This window comes from Balaenoptera borealis (genome assembly GCF_965194805.1).
Source record: "Balaenoptera borealis genome assembly, chromosome: 14".
NCBI lineage: Eukaryota > Metazoa > Chordata > Mammalia > Artiodactyla > Balaenopteridae > Balaenoptera > Balaenoptera borealis.
Genome location: NC_138875.1, coordinates 73701378 through 73719066, shown reverse-complemented (window position 1 = coordinate 73719066; position 17689 = coordinate 73701378). Strand labels below are relative to the sequence as shown.

General features: G+C 45.1%; 1 protein-coding gene across 12 annotated transcripts in view; it reads left to right on the top strand.

The window, feature by feature from the left end:
• GIT2 (GIT ArfGAP 2) overlaps positions 1 to 17440 on the top strand; it is a 49393-nt gene extending 31953 nt beyond the window's left edge. For 6 of the 12 annotated variants that reach the window (XM_082354473.1, XM_082354472.1, XM_082354469.1 and 3 more), the window contains 6 exons: positions 2241 to 2489; positions 4116 to 4205; positions 8174 to 8256; positions 8864 to 9052; positions 12288 to 12351; positions 12887 to 17440. In XM_082354473.1, coding sequence (XP_082210599.1) covers positions 2241 to 2489; positions 4116 to 4205; positions 8174 to 8256; positions 8864 to 9052; positions 12288 to 12351; positions 12887 to 13099 — 888 coding nt within the window. In that variant the 3' untranslated portion in view covers positions 13100 to 17440. Of the gene's footprint in view, positions 1 to 909; positions 1294 to 2240; positions 2490 to 4115; positions 4206 to 8173; positions 8257 to 8863; positions 9053 to 12287; positions 12352 to 12886 lie in introns of those variants that run through there. The other 6 variants (XM_082354464.1, XM_082354470.1, XM_082354471.1 and 3 more) reach the window with 4 other exon arrangements.
• The last annotated feature ends 249 nt before the right edge of the window (positions 17441 to 17689 follow it).

Genomic DNA, 17689 nt, shown 5'->3' with positions numbered 1-17689 from the left:
TAGTATTTGTAGAAATCACCAGAGATAACCTCGAATCTCTGAAAGCAAATGTCTCGAGCTTCTTTAAGAAATGCAGAGTGGAATTATTTGCCATTGTTCATGGATTATCTCCTGAATTCTTAGAAATGCTTTTTGATTTCTGAACCTATTATCTGTAACTTTTCATGTCCTGTTATACTCCTTCCGGACAAAAAAAGTGTAGTCTGGTTCTTATTAAGATAAGCACCATCCAGATTTATCTGAGGACATCTCGCTAAGTACAGAGTACTAAAATTTAAAAAAATTGAGACCAGGAACTAGTGGTCATCAAAGCACATTCAAGCAAAATCCAGGCTGGATGTTTTAGCGTGAAAAGTGTGACGATAAAGTTTAAGATTTCAAGACCTTGTCTAAAATACTCTAAGAGGTTTTCACATAGACACACAAGCATGTGACCAGGTCCCCCAGCCCTACACTGAGGACCGTGTGTCAGTTATGCTCCTCACTGGTTGGACCTTGACCATTTCATCGTAGAATGTGAGTTCCCTAATAAGTAGTTTTGACAGGCACTTTATGCCTGTCTGTTTCCTGGAATGTAGGAATTTTCAGTAGCTGCTTGTCACTTTGCAGCTGTTCTTTCTTTGGAAAGGGAGTTGCAGATATAAGTTATGCCCTGAAAGCCTTTCTGGTGTAGAAGCAATCTACCCTTTCTTAGGGATCACGCTTTGAGAAAACTGAGAATGAGAGTATTTCTGTTGCAAAGACAGTAAATCAGACTTTCACAAAAGTTTGGCACTACTAATATAAAGTATGTGGAATTTGTTTATTTAGCGAAGATGCATTGATTTTATTTCAAAGTTAGGTAAAGTTTTTTAATATATATAGTTGACAAAGTAGCATGATTTGTGTCTGATCTTTCACATTTAACAGTTGCTTGGAAAAGATGCTAATTAATGAAGAGGAGCAGCCACTATTGGTGTATTTTTCACAGATCGGTGCTTTCTAAAATAGAAATTGAAAGTAACTCCTAACACTGAATGGGCTTGCTATTGAAAAAGTAATGATCTCCTGGTGCAGACACAGTTGCTTGTGGACTTAAGCCTTGGCCCTGGTGGGGAATTTGGTCACATTTTACAATCTGTGTCAAAGAGTAGACAGCTGAACTCACACCACACCCAGCTTATAAAATGTCCTGGAAGATGGAGGAGCACCAGAGGGGAAGGACGTTGTGCAGCCTGGACTCGGTTAATTGTGTTTAAAATGCCAGATGCTAAAGAGTAACTCGGTTCCTTGCTGATCCCTTAACTCTAATTCATCCAGCACCATGAAGCAGCCTGCATGTAAGGAATGGAAAGAGCGTTCAGGGTCTCCAAGTGACAGCCTCTAACTAAAACGGGGTGGTGCCAGGCAGATTAGAGTGTTTAAAGCTGACACCACCACGGTCGCATTTTTGGGCAGCAGAGCCAAAGGAGAGAGAGGCCAGGTATTCCGGCCCTGGCTGAAAGATGACCGATCACCAGAGGGCAGCGCGTGCTACGTGGAGCGTTCAGATGAAGATGTTGATAGTTCAATAGGTCTCCGGTTTTCTTCGTGATATGTTAATATAGCAAACTTAACCAAGATCTGGTTCCCTCTCTTTTTAAAAAAGTGCTAAATTGTTTGGAATTTTAAAGAGTATTATGTAATAAAAACTTGTTGATCTTATTTTTTCTTGTTGGCTTTTTGGGAAGCAGTAGCTCATCTGATTTTTCGTAAGCTGAATTTCACTGTCTTTCTTGCTTTGCAAAGCAACTCTAGTTATCTTTGTGCTGCTTCCATGGTGTCTGCTGACATTTTTGGCATTTGCAAATTGCTCAGGGCTCATTTGAAAAGCAAGTTACCTAAGTGATGTCTTAATGATCTCAAGCTCTTGCTTGAAACAGCCTTAGAATAATCCAGAGTGCAGCTTGCCTGCAAACATTTCCCAGGCCCACCATGACCAATTTTTACGTGGTTAGACAGTTCGCTTTTAAAAAGTCCAAACTGCAACGGTTTCACATTCAGAAATTAGCTATTTAATTTGCTTAAGTGACAAAGTGAGTTGATTGCGTTTCACTCATTCTAGAAGAAAGAGTTTTGGTTTGTAGTTGCCTTTGACTTTCAACCCAGCGTGCTGTTACTGTTCTTATTGTTAGAGCTGGTAGTTGTATGCGTTTACTTGGTGTTTGCTTTTTCTGCTTGCTGTAGAAAAACACAGTCCCACTGCCAAACATGTCTTTCAGCTTCAAACACTCCAGAGTGAAAATTCGAACCTCAGGAAACAGGCCACAACCAATATATATCAGGTGCAAACTGATTCTGAGTACACAGACACTTCCAACCACTCTTCCTTAAAGAGACGTCCATCTGCCCGGGGCAGTAGGCCCATGTCCATGTACGAGACGGGATCAGGTCAGAAACCCTATCTCCCAATGGGAGAAGTGAACCACCCCGAAGAGAGCAGGACGAGACTCCAGCCTTTCCCTGCGCACGTAAGTAACACCACTGGCGCTTCTGCTTTTCACTCTGTGTCCAGCCTGACTCCTGCCTTCCCTCTTCTGAACCTGCAGGTCCCCGGTCTCTGCTTTGCCAAATTGGGCTACAAGAGTCGTCCTTGTGTTTGCTGTATTAACATGTCGACAGGTGCTTGCGGTGTTCGCACAAGCACTCAGGGCCACTGGCCGATAGTTTTCCAACTACCCTGGGGATTCTGGCTCTTGCTCAGCCCCTCTCCCCTTTTTCTCCCCCGTATCCATAATATCTTTCCCGGCCAGCCACTATTGGAACTTTTTTGGTAACAAACTTCCTTCCCTATTTCCAAAAACAAAAGCAAATTATAAAGTTTACCGGCGGAAGTAAGTACCGTCTTCTTCGAGGTAGACGGGCATGTGCCCCCTTACACACAGGAGCCCTGAGAATTCCAGGCGCCCCCTCTGCTCCTCCCAGTGGAGCAGGTGGAGTCTGTGGCCTGGGCATGCAGGCCAGGTCTGGAAGCCTCTGGGCCTCCGCAGCCCCTGCACCTGTGGTCAGTGTGCCTGCTTAGCTGCATCCTCTTCCCTGCGTGGAGAAAGTGTTGCTTTTTCACTTCATAAGAATGAGATGTAAGAATTCTATATCGACCTTACAAGCGTTACATTCCAAAGATCGTATTGTGTAACAGGCTACTAATGCTTCTATTTTACAGTGGAATAACTATTGTGTTGTGAGGGTTTCAAATATTATATTTCTTGGGGATTAATTTGTTTTAAAAAACCTATGTTTTGACAAAATGTTGCAGGCATTTTGAACCTATGTGATGTTTTCTCAAAGAGTAATATTTATCTTTTTGAATGTCAGAGTTATTCTTCAGTCCACTCTTATAGGAGTTTCCAAAAAAATTCTCACAGTAAATAGAAAGTAAAGGATATGGTCTAGGAAATTAAGCCCTAGTTTAATTTTGTCAAGCTTTAATGTGATAAAATTACAGTGTTGTTATATTGTAATTGGGAGTCTACTACTTCAACTTTTTAAGTTGTTTGGGCTGAACATTCTAAAGCAATTGATTTGATACATTTGGTGTAATGGGAATGCCATTGAACTAAGTTAAGAATCTTATTTTTGTATAACTGAAAGCAAAATTTAGGAAAAGCCACTTTGTTAGTTTTCACAGTGTACTTTTTTATTTTAGAAACATTTAAAATGTAAGAACGTCTTATTATTGTAAAAGTTCTATATCTGTACTAAGGAGCAGATTGATAGCATATACCAACTTTAAATCATTTGTATAGTTTTTCATTTCATATCATCTGTCCTGGTTAAAAAACAAATATTTGTTTAAGGCTGTCTATTAAAAAAAAAAATTGGCAAATTTGACAAATTATGCTAGGTATTGTCTTTCCCTCATAGAAAAGTAACCTTATAAATTCCGAGTAATTTCCGAGAGGCATTTCACTAAGGGATTAAACATCTCTGGGGATCTGTCATTGGCTAGCGTGGAAGTTTCAGCACTGATCTCACGTGTGTAGTGAGTTGCTTTTTAGGATTCTTTTACTGGGAAACCTGGGCCGAAGCCAGGGTAGGTGGTGGGGTTTTTTGTTTGTTTTGTGTTTTCCCGAGTGTGTTTCTTTTTCCCCTTCCAGATTGGGAGGAGTGCGCTTGTGACCTCCTCTTCGTCTCTGCCTTCCTTCCCCTCCACACTTTCCTGGTCGAGGGACGAGAGCGCCCGAAGGGTTAAGTACACTCTGAATGCTCTGCTCTCTGGAGGAGGGGCAGCGCTCCTGGCGCTCTGTGCTTCTCCCAGCCCTCCCTCCCTCCACTAAGTGCTCTCTGTCCTGCATGAGGCAGCGCTTCCCTCCTGGTGTCTCAGCTCTCAGCACTCACACACGCATGCATGTCTGCAGGAGGCGGCCTCCGTCTCCTCGAACTCCACATTGCTCAGTCTCACGTGACATTTAACAAAGTCTGCAGTTCACCCTGTAACACTGATTCTGAGCATTCTGTCTTTTTAAACAATCAGAAAATTAGCTGGCTGCTGGTTAAATATTATAATAGGGCAAATCTGTCCAAATTTGTTCAGAGAACTAGTGTATTTGGACTAACGGAAACACTAAGACATCGTGCTCTTTATTTTTTATTTTTTTTTACCTCTTGACATATTTTACCTCAGCACCTTACTTGACAAACCAAGGTTTTGCAGTCCCTGCGTTCTGCATCCGGATTGCAACACATGGCAGCACTGGAGGTGTAGGCACCTGTTAGTACGAAGCTGTTCACTTTGTTCTTTGGTCAAGTCCAGCTTGCCGACGTATAATTTACATTCCCAGTAACAGCACTTGATACAGGTAAGCTCCTTTTAGAGTAGCCAGGCAGCAAGTATTTATCAAGCACCTTGTCCACACCCAGCCTTTTGGAAAGTCAGTTAAAGGGTCCTGGGGACTTAGGTGACCTCCCTGCTCCCAAAGGCACTGTCAGTTTAAAAAACAGTTTCACGCATGAAGAGTACATGGCAGCAAGCTGGGAAAGTCGTGACAGAGCACAAGCTTTTCAGGCCTGCGTTCAGGTCCTGGCTCTTTTGTTTTTTACTGGAAGGGCAGTGTGGCTAAAGTGAGAGGAGGGAGGGTGGGTGTGGGTGAGGGACCACCTTTACAGACCAGGGGGATTTGCACTGCCCTTTGTCCGTTCCCTCCACGTTGGCAGGAACGATGGAGAGTCTTGCCCACTGCCAGTGCCTTATGGCTCGTGGAGGCCCTTTGGGGGTTCCTTTCTGCACTTTTGAGGTAATCTATTAAAAAAAACCTCTTGACATATGCTACTATCTTCTGAGCAGTTCTGAAATTGAACTGCACTGTTTATATTACAGTATTTCAGTTAAAGTAAGGGGCAGTTAAATAGAAATGAATATCTTATTTGAAATGTTGTTGCTAAGAGTCAAGTAAACCTCTTTTTGTCCACTGTGAAAGTTTTTAAAAATTTGTTGGTAGTTTTGAGAATTATTGCAGAGACTGCTTACTGAGACAGTGTTTTGTGCCGGTCATTTAAACTGATGATCCTGATTGCTCCTGACAGCTTCATCGTGAGTTTAGGTTTTTATGGCATGTCTGTATGCAGAGAAAACTACAAATCTATTAAATAAACTGAACCAGCACCAGCTATAAGGTAACTTTTCTATTAACAGCTTTGAGAGAGCAGCACTTTTAACTAGTAGACCTTAGTTCTGCATGTTTACAATAATTTTCATAAAATTAATGCTGACTAATTTGAAATCCTGAAATATGCTTTTGTTGATAACGATGAAGGATTTAATGTAAGTAATGGATTTCCTGGGTGGTTATTGTTGTACATTGTTTTCTGTATTTGAGAAACATTTCCTGAGTACTTTTATTAGATATATGAGTCATTACTCTTCTAAAATGTTTCAATGAAACTTGGTACTTTTGATCATTGTGGAGGTAATGCATTTGATTTGTAATTATCAAATTTACATCAAGGAAGGCAAAAAGATCCATTATAAAAAGGTGGGATTTTTCTGGGTTTAATTCCGTTTTCTAGCTTTTTCCACCGGAGCAGCTCTGGACAAATGTCCCAGGATAATTATTTAAATGCAGGTTTTTAATATTCCACTTTATGCTGTGTATGTGCATGTACACACACAAACATACACTCATCTGTGTGTGTGTACGTATATATAAAAACTAAAGGAAAAGAAATTTATTAGACATTCACTGTGAAAGGTAAGAAGAGATTTTTTTGTTTTGTTTTGTTTTTTGTTTTTTGTTTTGTTTTGTTTTTTGAGATCATCTCTGCAAGAGCCTGGTTTCACTGTTCCGTGCCTGCCTTTGGTCTTCCATGTAGATAGCCAGTAGCCAGTAACTCACTGATTGATCCATGAAGCCAAACCAAAAGCAGCAAGTGAAGCAGAACTGCTTGCTGGTAGGAGATATAAACAAAGGGATCTTAAATGTTGTAGTAGTTTTTACAGAACTGAGCTTTACAGACTCTTTATAGCTGCAGGCCAACATTTTCAGTCATTTGCCAGATGTATTTGAGTGGTTTCAGTACAAACTCGTATTGAACTTTAGGAGCCCAGTGCAAGTGTCTTACGTTAAGTGACTGGGACCAAATAGAGCATTTGGGGGAAACATGAAAGACCTCAGCAGACAGAGAAAGAGTGTTCTCCCTGGGAGAGGACAGAGAGGGGTCACGGGGATAGTAAGCAGCACGTGGTGTGACCAAGGAGCCTTTCCCCATCTCAGGGCTGCCTGTCTGCCTGTCTGCCCGCCTGCCCGCCCGCCCGCATAGGGCCTTCAGAGGGCCGAGCAGCATTATCAGTAAGGAGCAAGCAATTAAACTTTATGGAGACTTACTTAACTGACTCACTCTAAGGGAGCCATTCATTTGAGTGAAGCTACAGGGTCTCCGTATGTTTAAACAGGGCTCTGAATTTACAGGCTCTATATCTTTAGCCACATTTTATTGCAGCAACAATAAAATTCCTTAGGCACATGTTTTGATTAACTTGGATTAAATTCAAGTTACAGAGCTAGAAATAGCTCATATTTGTCTTTTGCAATTGGTAATCAATTTAGGTTTTAAATCAGCTTCCACTGATTTCTGTTCAAATGAAGAAATTCCCAAGCACTATGGGTAAAATAAATACTGAGGGGAAATCCTTTGTATTAAATACTCCAGAACTAACATAGTCCCTTTCAAAGGAATGTGGTCCCCTTCAAATGTTGTCACCCCAGAATGCCCTGTACTTAGCAGTGCTGCCATTTGCTCAAAACAGTTGTAGGGTTCCTGTGTCCCATTTTTGTTGCACCATATCTTTATGTTTTAAGGGATAGATGTTTTGGGAGACAGATGAAAGGGGTTGGAAACCAAGTGTCACACCGGGTTAATCCATTTTGGTTCACAAACAACGTGTGGCAATGAATGAATGGTTTCTGGTTTCCTTTTGTGGCTCACACAAGCCGTCTCTGAGGATAGTTCTTGGAGAGCTGTGTTGTGAGCAGTGGAGGTCCTCAGGGCCCCAGGTGTGGGGTGTTGGAGGTAGCAGGAGACAGGAAGCCCAGGTTCTTAGTCCAGGTTTTCTGCTGACTCTTTGACCTTGGGGGTGACCCCCAGCTCTTTTGGCCCTTCCTTTTCCCATCTGGTATTAGACTAGCTAACCTGCAGGCGACTCCCAGTGCTGACGATCTGTGGATATATGTGCGGACCCATTTGCTTCTTAAATGGGCCCCATTATATTATAGTTAAACTCCATACTCCTCAGCTAAACGTGAGCGTTGCCTTGCATGTCTGTTAGTTTGTACCGGGGATCTGTGTATGGAGCAGCTAAGAAGCAAAGAAGAAAATGGGGCAGAGAAGGAAAGAAACCGTTTCTGGATCCACTATTCATCTGTTACTAAATTTAAAAAAAAATTTTTGTTTTATTTTCTGGCCGCGCCACGCGGCTTGCAGGATCATAGTTCCCTGACCAGAGATCAAACCCGGGCCCCGGGACAGTGAAAGCACCGTGTCCTAACCACTGGACCACCAGGGAATTCCCTGTTCCTAAATTTTTAATAAAGCATCGGCCCCCGTCCCAGATGAGATCTGGGGCATGAAGGCCACGTAGCCTGACAGGTAACAATTCCCGAGAAGGCACCCAGGAAGTGTCTGGTGCTCTCAACTAATGGGGTCGCCTTTTCTCTTGTAGGCATCCAGGCTGGAGAAGCAGAACAGCACACCTGAAAGTGACTATGACAACACTCCCAATGACAGGGACCCGGATGACTTGGGGTACATGTGCAGGAAGAATGCCCTGGGGCTGGGCTCTTCAACCAGAGACCGAGCAGCGTGGTCAGGAGGCACACTTCACCACCTGCACCCGCTTCTCTGTTTTCAGACCCATAAGGTCCTCAGATATTAAGGCATAAGTTCATAGTTCACACCTCTTCCCATCTCACATTATTGCCACAGGGGCCTTTTTTCCTTTTACCAGCAGATTAGACTCATCTCTGAGTCTGTGTAATGCGCTTAAAGTCAGTTCTCCATTTCATTTTCGAGTCAACGTTAGGTTACATCCTGCATTTGCATCCCAAGGAATTGGCTCGATTAGGGTGGCTTCATAACCACACACCCTCCCTGTTCCGGTTGTTCCCTCCCTTTCCCCGTCTTCAGCCTTCCTACGAGGGTCATCACGTCCACCCCCGTGGTAGAACGAAGCAGCCTCCCTATGAGCTGTGGCTGCCTGCTAATGAACCAGCCTTACCCTGAGTCTCCTGCCAGACAGGATAAAGGAAACCACAAAAGCAGCCTTCGGCACATGCACATGCTGTGGCTCCTAGAAGCAGAGAGGCAGCTGATCGGTACCTGTCACATTTAACCACTTCTTCAATGCTCACAGGCCAAGCAGGAAGGGAAGGCAAAGAAGTACAGTGTGGCAAGGTGATGGCTCAGGCCCAGATGCAGCAGAGCCCCACGCGGCCCCGAGCCCCGTCTTCCCCAGCACCGAAGACGTCATCCGGAAGACTGAACAGATCACTAAAAACATACAGGAGCTCTTAAGAGCAGCCCAAGAAAATAAACACGACAGGTAAGGGGGCTTGACTGTCCGGCCTGGCAGGACGTGTGCACGTGCTCTGGAAGAGATGCTACTGCTCCCTTACAGGCGGGGATTTTTTTTTTAATACGCTCACTTCAAAAGTTGTTGAAAATTTCAGGTTTATGTAACAGGCTTAAAAACAAATTTGTAAATTTGTCTTTTTTTTTTAATGTAGTATTTTTAATCTTTCATCTTCTTATGAAGTGCTCTGAATATAGCTGCCTCTAGAGATAGAATTGCAGCGTATTTGGGGTAGTGACATTCCTAGTTCTCGAGGTGAAAGAAGCTACCTCAAAACTGGCAACACATTCTCCCGGCCACACTGCTGTCTGTGGTCTCCTTAGCTGGGGAGAAATCTGCTGCCATAGAAGGTATCCTGAAATGAACTTGATTTCTTACTTTTTTCCCTCATGCATGTGCACGTCTAAGAAGCAAGTGGTTTTTAGAAAAGTTTATCTAATTGTCACCCAAATCATTCTGTGCTCCTGAATGAAGAGTCTGCTCGCTCTGGGCAGAACCATATCTTGCAGAGTTATTTCTTACTGCAGAGAAGGGCCCGGCTCTCGTTCTAACTCACCCCTCTGTTCTCTGGTAAGTTGTTAGCTGTTGCAGGTGGTATCGTAGTCTCACGCGGCCGGCCTGCTCCAGACACAATCATGACACGTTTAACATCATCCCACTGAGTTTATGAAAGCGGCTGAATTTGATCAAAACCCAAGAACAATCTCATTTTTTTCATTAGGTCAGCAAAGTTTAGGGCTTCAGTGAAGAACTTCTCTCCATGCCTTTGCACGAACAAAAGTTGTTCAAGGAACACAGTACTGCTTCTTCTTTTTCCTGTTCTCTTCCATGAAAAGATGCACCAGTGTCTTTTGCATTCTCCGTGTCCCTCGCACTGCCATGCTCACCTCCCCATTTTCTACCCTTTTCCGTTTTGCTGTACAGCTCAGACTTCTCCCGGTGTCATTATTTCCCACTCAGTAGGAGAGGAATGGTCAGTGTTTATTGAAGGAGCAGAGCTAGTCTTCATGGCTGGACTGCTGGAGGCTCCTCAGAGAAAAGGAGGAACCTGCATAATTTCTCAGCCTCCTTCCACGAAAATTATATAGCTGTTTATCTCCCCCCCTGCCCCGGACTTCCTCTTTATCACACGCCCTTCCTGCCTCACACGCTACAGGTGTGGAGTTCCTCTGCTCAGCACCACAGCCTTGGCAACAGACAACTTCATTACCACATTACATAAAGCAAAACGTTTCACACCTCAAACGTATCAAGGCACCGTGATAACAGGGTGAACTCCTTCCCTGGGGCTCTCCCACCATTGAACAACATGCTTCACTTCTCATTTCCCCTGGCTCAGAAGTGCCTTGCTCGTATTTCAAACAGCAACCAAGAACTATGCTTACATTAAGTTTCTCTCTTTGATGGTTGTCAAAAATATAAATATCTGCCCTGGAGCTGTTTCTGGCTTCAAAGATCACAATATGTGATGTGGTACAATTTGGGAAGTTTCTTTTTTTTTTTAAGATGTACAAATCCATTCAATATATGTCATGATCTGTTTTCTGTAAGAACCATGAGAGAATGATGCAGAGATTTTTAATCATCAACTCACTCTTTTGGTTTAAACTAGAATTGGTCTAGAGAATTTATATTTTATAAATTGTTCAGTGTTCTCTTAAAATCTCTGGTTCCTTGCATATCTGAGACACTTTCTCTTTTTTTTGGCTGCATTGGGTCTTTGTTACTGCGCGTGGGCTTTCTCTAGTTGCGGTGAGCGGGGGCTACTCTTCGTTGAGGTGTGCGGGCCTCTCATTGCAGTGGTTTCTCCTGTTGCAGAGCACGGGCTCTAGGTGCGTGGGCTTCTGTAGTTGTAGCACGTGGGCTCAGTAGTTGCAGCACGCAGGTCCTAGAGTGCACGGGCTTCAGTAGTTGTGGCGCACGGGCTCTAGAGCACAGGCTCAGTAGTTGTGGCACACGGGCTTAGTTGGTCTACGGCATGTGGGATCTTCCCGGACCAGGGCTCGAACCTGTGTCCCCTGCATTGGCAGACGGATTCTTAACCACTGTGCCACGAGGGAAGTCCCGACACTTTCATTTATAACCTTATGTTATACGAATTAAACCCATGCCTTTTTCTCTTGTTTTCTCCTCTCGATGATCCATTGCTTGTGCTCGTCCTAAGTGGACCAGTAGCCCATGCAGGCACGGTCAGGCTTAGTCCTGGTCCCCTGGGCTGAGCAAGCTCCCCACAGCCCCTGACTTTCCCTCAGCCTGGTCCCATCCCCTCAGCCTCCAGCCTCACTCCCTGCCTGTCTCTGTTTCTGTCTCTCTCTCTTACACACAATTACATAGTCCAGGGATTACTACATATTATGCGCAAAAGCCTTTTCAAGATAACAAGTTGTGAACGTGGACCCCCTCTGGTAGAGAAGGAGGAGGACTTTGTCATTAATCTGCATGTGCTTTCTTTCGTGGCTTATTGAGGACTTCCTAAAATATGTCGTAATGAGTGAGTTTTTGAGAGATGTCCTTAGGAAAAATGTCTCCTCTGTGTAGCAGGAGGAAAGGGTGAATTATATTTCTGGGTCAAAATGAAAACCATAACCAGCAAAACATAAAACTCTTAGGTGTGGCTCTCAGTTAATGCTCAAGAAACATTTATGGCTGATACAGTGGTTGCTGTGGACATTGCCTTTTTTTGAGGGTCTTTGTCACCAGATGGGTTGTTGCCCCTTCACATTTGCAAGTTAAATAACTCCTATGCATTGGTGTTTTTGTTATTTCATGGTGTATGGTTCTAACTGCTCATAAAGGTAAAAGTCGGGAATTCCCAATTGGAAGGCATTTTGGTATAATTCAAACCAGTTTCTTGAGATGCAATGATTTAATTAAAATGTAGGCAGTCTTAATTTGAATGACCACCTTGAGGAGGTATAGATATCTTTACAGACTAACTGTTCTGTGGCTCCACCTGGCTGGTAGTGGACGTTGCCTACATTCATACCTGGAGACTGTTTTTGTCTGACTGAATGAACTTTCAAGAAAGGATGGGGCCCCTGCTTTATCACAGAGCACCTCCTGTTGATGTGGGATCCACAGCAGGTTGGCCATGGCCTCAACCCCTTTGTTACGGGAATATAAATGGGACCTATTCTTAGCTGAGTATTCTCTGTCTCTGAATTATTTTCACTGTCTTTGAATAACCTCTTCAATATTCTTGCAGTTATATTCCCTGCTCAGAGAGGATACACGTAGCTGTTACAGAAATGGCAGCATTATTCCCCAAAGTAAGTCACTCCCTACTAACTTGGTTCAGATCCCTTTAATGAACCGTAAGAAATTTCTTTATGACCTTTACATTATATTAATCTTTTTGTAGCACAGAAAGTTTTAAATATGCAAATAGCCATATCGGGCTTTGAAATATTTTTTGTGCTACATGAGTATTGATTTGGGTTTAATAAGACAAGAATGTACAAGCCAAATGCTGAAAGGTAAAGCATTAATAGAATGAAATTTTACCTGGAATATTTCACCCAAGTGGATTAATGTTTTTCAAAAACCACTTCAGTATAGCACTACTAAATGCATACTACTAAATACACTGCATGCACTTTGACCTTTGAGACAGAGCCCTTCAGCATCCGCCACGCTGTGGGTTGCCAAGCTTGCAATGTTCCGAGCACCCTCAGTGAAAAAGTGCTGGACAGAACTGCTGTTCACTGTGGAATAGCTTGAGTTGTTTTCTGAGGAATGCTTGTCCCTGCTCTCGGATACATCCACCCTGCAATTCATGGCGAATGCCTGTGTTTTTCTGTTTAGAAACCCAGGTCCGACATGGTGAGGACTTCCCTCCGCTTACTGACATCCAGTGCCTACCGACTCCAGTCGGAGTGCAAGAAGACCCTCCCAGGCGACCCGGGCCCGCCCACGGACATCCAGCTGGTCACGCAGCAGGTCATCCAGTGTGCGTACGACATCGCCAAGGCCGCCAAACAGCTGGTCACCATCACCACCAAAGAGAACAACAACTGAATGGCAGGGCTGGCCCGGCCCTTCTGTTTTCGAGGCTTTTCTAAGTCTGGTTTCCAATTTAGACATGGAACTCTTCCGATTTTTACAGAAACAAACGTTTAATGAAAATTTAAAACTTTTTAAAAGAAAACTCAGTATTATTTTTGCATGTTTTCTAACAAATTTTCAACTGTTAATTTAACCCACTTGCCTTATTTGTGCCTGTTTGCCAGTTTACCTTCTGACGTGCTGTTGTGCTGTCCGTGACCGTCGAGTTAATGATCATAGATATCCAAAAGCAGATCTTCATTGTTTAAAGTATTTTAGAACTTTTCCATCCCTTCAGACTCCTTGCCTATGGCTAAAACTATAAGTGAGAGTTTTACTGAAACATTCTCCGGAGAGAGTTGGGTTAAAAAAAAAAAAAAATCAACATTGTCTGTTCCCTATCAAGCATTGTGCAATAAGCAGATTTTCCAGCCTCTACTGCAGAATCTCTAAGTTTGGGGTATCTCCAAGCAGGCATGTTAGAGAAAGGACTTTGCCACTTTCTAAAAATAGTGTAACGATCTCTCTTGGAAGGCAACAAGGAAGTGTTCAGTTTCTTTTAACTGTTCTATCATATTAGATGTTCTCTCATCTAATTCTTCAATCCTATCTCTGTCTATTTCTATTTTACTATCATCCTGAAGTCTCCATGGCATCCGATAAGCACTCATGCTCCCTGTAGTGTGTCCCTTGGCCGTGTTATCACGCACACTCTGAGGAGCCTCAGTCCCACAAGCCGTAACTAATTTCGTCCCTCCCCATTCAGATAGCACTGCCATAAACGGTGACAAGAGCAATGATCTGCTCCCCTTACTCCTCTAGCCGCCTAAAGCCTTCCCACACGACCTGCTTCGCGTATCTCGCCACCTTTAAGGACTTCTTATGAGGTAAGATGTGTACAATCACCTGAGTTCGCTTCTCTTCCATTATCTCACTGGTACTTCACAGTTAGACATCACCTTTCAAGGGACTTCCAATGCAGGGGGTGTGGGTTCGATCCCTGGTTGGGGAGCTGAGATTCTATATGCCTCATGGCCAAAAAAAACAAAACATAAAACAGAAGTGATATTGTAACAAATTCAGTAAAGACTTGAAAAAAAATGGTCCACATCAAAAAAAAAAATTCTTTAGACATCACCTTTCAAGAATTCCCTGGAGTGCTCTCGCTGACTACCCACTATTCCAAAACTACGAAAGCATGCAGGTGTAAATTCTGGAACGTACTGAGATTAAGTTAATCTCAACTGAGCCTTTTAAGTTACTAAGAAGAGCTTTGTTGTTCTAAAAGCTAAAGCATATTTCTTCCTGCTTGTTGCCGCAGTTTTGTGTGGGTGTGGCTCAGACCCTGACCTAGACCAGGGGGACCAGGGGGTACTGACATTGGTGAGTGAAGCGAGCCAGGTGCCCAGGGCAGGGGACAGTGGGGGAGCCCGTGGCACATCAGTGGGCACAGCAGCTCCCTGGCTCCACTCAGGCTGCCACGTGGAAAAGTGGGCCTGGGGTTGCTGGAGCTTTGATTTGTCAGGAGACACCAGATATATTTTGTGCCGTCTCCCCATTTGTAAATGTTCGCGACTCATCTAAAAGTGTTCACGGCTCACGTGTGGGTGAGCTTCGGCCTGTAGGCTGCCAGCTCACAGCTCTGCTGTGTAGTGTGAGGGCCTGGCTTCCCTGGTCTCCCCCGGTTTAGCCTCTGGGCCTTACCTGGAGCGTGGCCACCGTGCCCTGTGATCAGTTGCTGTTAGTCCTTGTTTCACCCATCTTTTCTGTCCCATAGCACTCGTTCACACACGTGAAAAAGTCAAACTAATCAAAGTTGCCTAAAAACATCGTCAATAAGCCTGTATTTTCGCAGAACTGTTTGATTCACAAACACCTTTGTAGTGTGACCGAATGCTGTCGGAGAGGAGCACCGCAATGGTGTTTGGTTTACTAAGTCACTGTGAGTGGGTGCTTTCGCCGGCTTTTGCTGCACTGAGTAGTGTGGGGAAAGGGTCCACATCTCCAAGACTTGTCTGCACAAACCTAAGTGCCATGCTCTTATTGGATGCTGAGGGGACGCCTTCTCAAAGGATGTCTTCTACCTTAAGTTCAAGCAGTGTCTGAGAACCTTTTCTGCATGCTGCATGTACCGGGCTGTCCCTCCTCTTCCTTGCAAACACGTGCCCTCCTGCCAGGCCTACATGGGCTCCTCGGGAAAGACCCAGCGGCAGTCCAGAGTCAGTGCCCTTGGCCTCCCGGGGAGGACGGGCTTCTGGATAATGAGTCGCCTGCGGTGGGTGAAGTGGTGTCTTCACTCCAACACTCAGGACCTGCAGTGATGGATGCTCTTTCATGCCGCTGGAGAAAGTCAAGGAACATGGGGACCACCAAAGCATTTCCAGTTGTGAGAACACCGCAGGAGGTTGCTCTGTTAACCCACAGTGCCAAAACCCGGGAAGGAAGTTCCCAGGTGGAGTGACAGGAGGGCCACAGCTCGTCCTTCTCATCAAAGTGCCCTGCCCGTTTCCTCGGCCCTGAGAGGCCGGGGTTAGAGGTCCCCGGGGCCTGCAGACAACTCGCACCTTGTCTGAACGGTCGTTCACCGTCTTTTGCACATGGGTTCCACAGCCTTGCACTAGTGTCTGAGTTCTGTAATGTCATTCTCTTACCCTTGATTCTCAAATCCCTGCCCCCTCAAATGCCCCTCGGAGCTGAGAGGTCGGAGGTAGGAAACCGGCATTTGCCACTTGCTGGGGGGAGACAGCTCCACCCCTGGGCTCCTTCAGCTGAAGTCATCTTCTGCCTCGGAATGCAAATAGTTCGTACTTGCCAAAGAACAATGAATCGGGCCCAAAGACCAAATACAGCATCTCATCAATTGGAACTACAAACGCACAACTCAGGAGCTGTCCTCCGATCCCTCCAGCAGTTTAAGCTGCAGAACCAGAGTGAGACCGGCATGAGTGTCCTCCGCAGCCACCCTGAGCTCCCCAAGCAGGGAGTTTTCCTTCTTTCCTTGTCCCGGTTGAAGGTCACCTTGATTTTACAAAAGAAAATGCTGCATAGGAAAAATGAAATGCCTTTTATTCCAATGTGTTTTATCCATGTCACCCATTATTCTGTACTTATTTTTCCTGTTTGTTGTACATTCTATTCCTGTAATTATTGTTCAACCCTTTAAGCGTTGTAAAATCATTTTGGAATTTGTGCCTGCTACTTATGCAATAAACAGGCTCTGTAAGTGTCCTTGTGGTAATTCTATGCTTCCCATCAATAAGTTGATGTTTCCAGATACTAGGTCAAAGTTCCTAGAAAGTTCTTCCCACAGAACCCCATCTTTGATGAGAGACGGTATCAAATGTGCCTCCACCCTGGGGGGGGCTCTGTCTGTTTTCAGAAAGGATGACCTTTTCCTCCTCTGTGCTCAGCAGATAGCTTTCTTACAAGAAGTCCTGCATCAGGGAATCAGTTCCATGTATCTTATCATGATGCATTTACTCTTCACGTTAAATTTTGTAAATTCAGCGAAAGCCAGCCGAGCGCAGGCGCCCTCACTTCTCCTGGGCAGGTGATCGGGTGGCGAAGTCAGTTCGGTCTCTCGAGGCCCCCAGTCTTCTACTTTCAGAGCCAGGCTGTTGTGCGGGTTCACATGGGGGAGCTGTGGGATAGATTTACACCGGGTTCGACAAGGATACCCACAGACCCCGACAACTGTCCTCCCGACGGGTGACTTGGGGCACTTCTCCCAAACGGAAGAAGGGGTGGGGCAGCACGGGTGCCTTTCTAAGCGAGAAGCCCGGGGAAGACGGGGCATCCTCTCTGTGTGATCCAGCTCGTCCGAGGACCTCGCAGTTCAGACCCATCATCAGCTCCCTCCCAGAGACAGCTCCTAGGGCAGGGGTTCTCCAGTGAGCCAGCATCAGAGCCCCTGGAGGGCTTGGGAAAGAGTCGCCTGTTCACCTCTGCTTCAGCAGCTCTGGGGCAGGGGCCCAAGGATCTGCGCTTCTCACGGGGTCCCAGGGCTGCTGCTGCTGCTGGTCCAGGGACCGCACTCTGAGAAGCACCACTGTAGACCATTTTCAGGCCCCGCCACCAACACCGCACAGCTCCTTGCCTTCTGCTTTCGAGACACGCCTGGGACCCGGGACCCTTTACTGCAGTGTTGCAAAGCTTGCACCTGGACCCACCTCACCTCAAGCTACAAAATACAGAGAAACTGTATTCGACTAAAAATAACTGTGTGCATGGGCAGTTGGGGCAAATTCTGGACCCAAAAGATACAAAAAGAAAGACAAAAAAAAAAAAAAAAGAAAACCAACTGCCATTTCTGAAGAGCCAGGAGCAAAAACAGCGTGTTGGGAGCAAAAGTAGGGTACTGAGCATGCCCCCTGCACTCAACACCACCTAAGGGGGAGGTAGAATACCTAAGCCACCCCTCCAGCCAGACCTCTGGACACAACCCTACCCTCACCCCATATAAGGAACAGGCTTGCCCCACCCGTCAGCTAGCGAGCAAGCCAGGGAAACTGTTGTTTGTTCTTGCTCCCCGCTGCTGCAGCAGGGGCCCCAATAAAGCCTTGC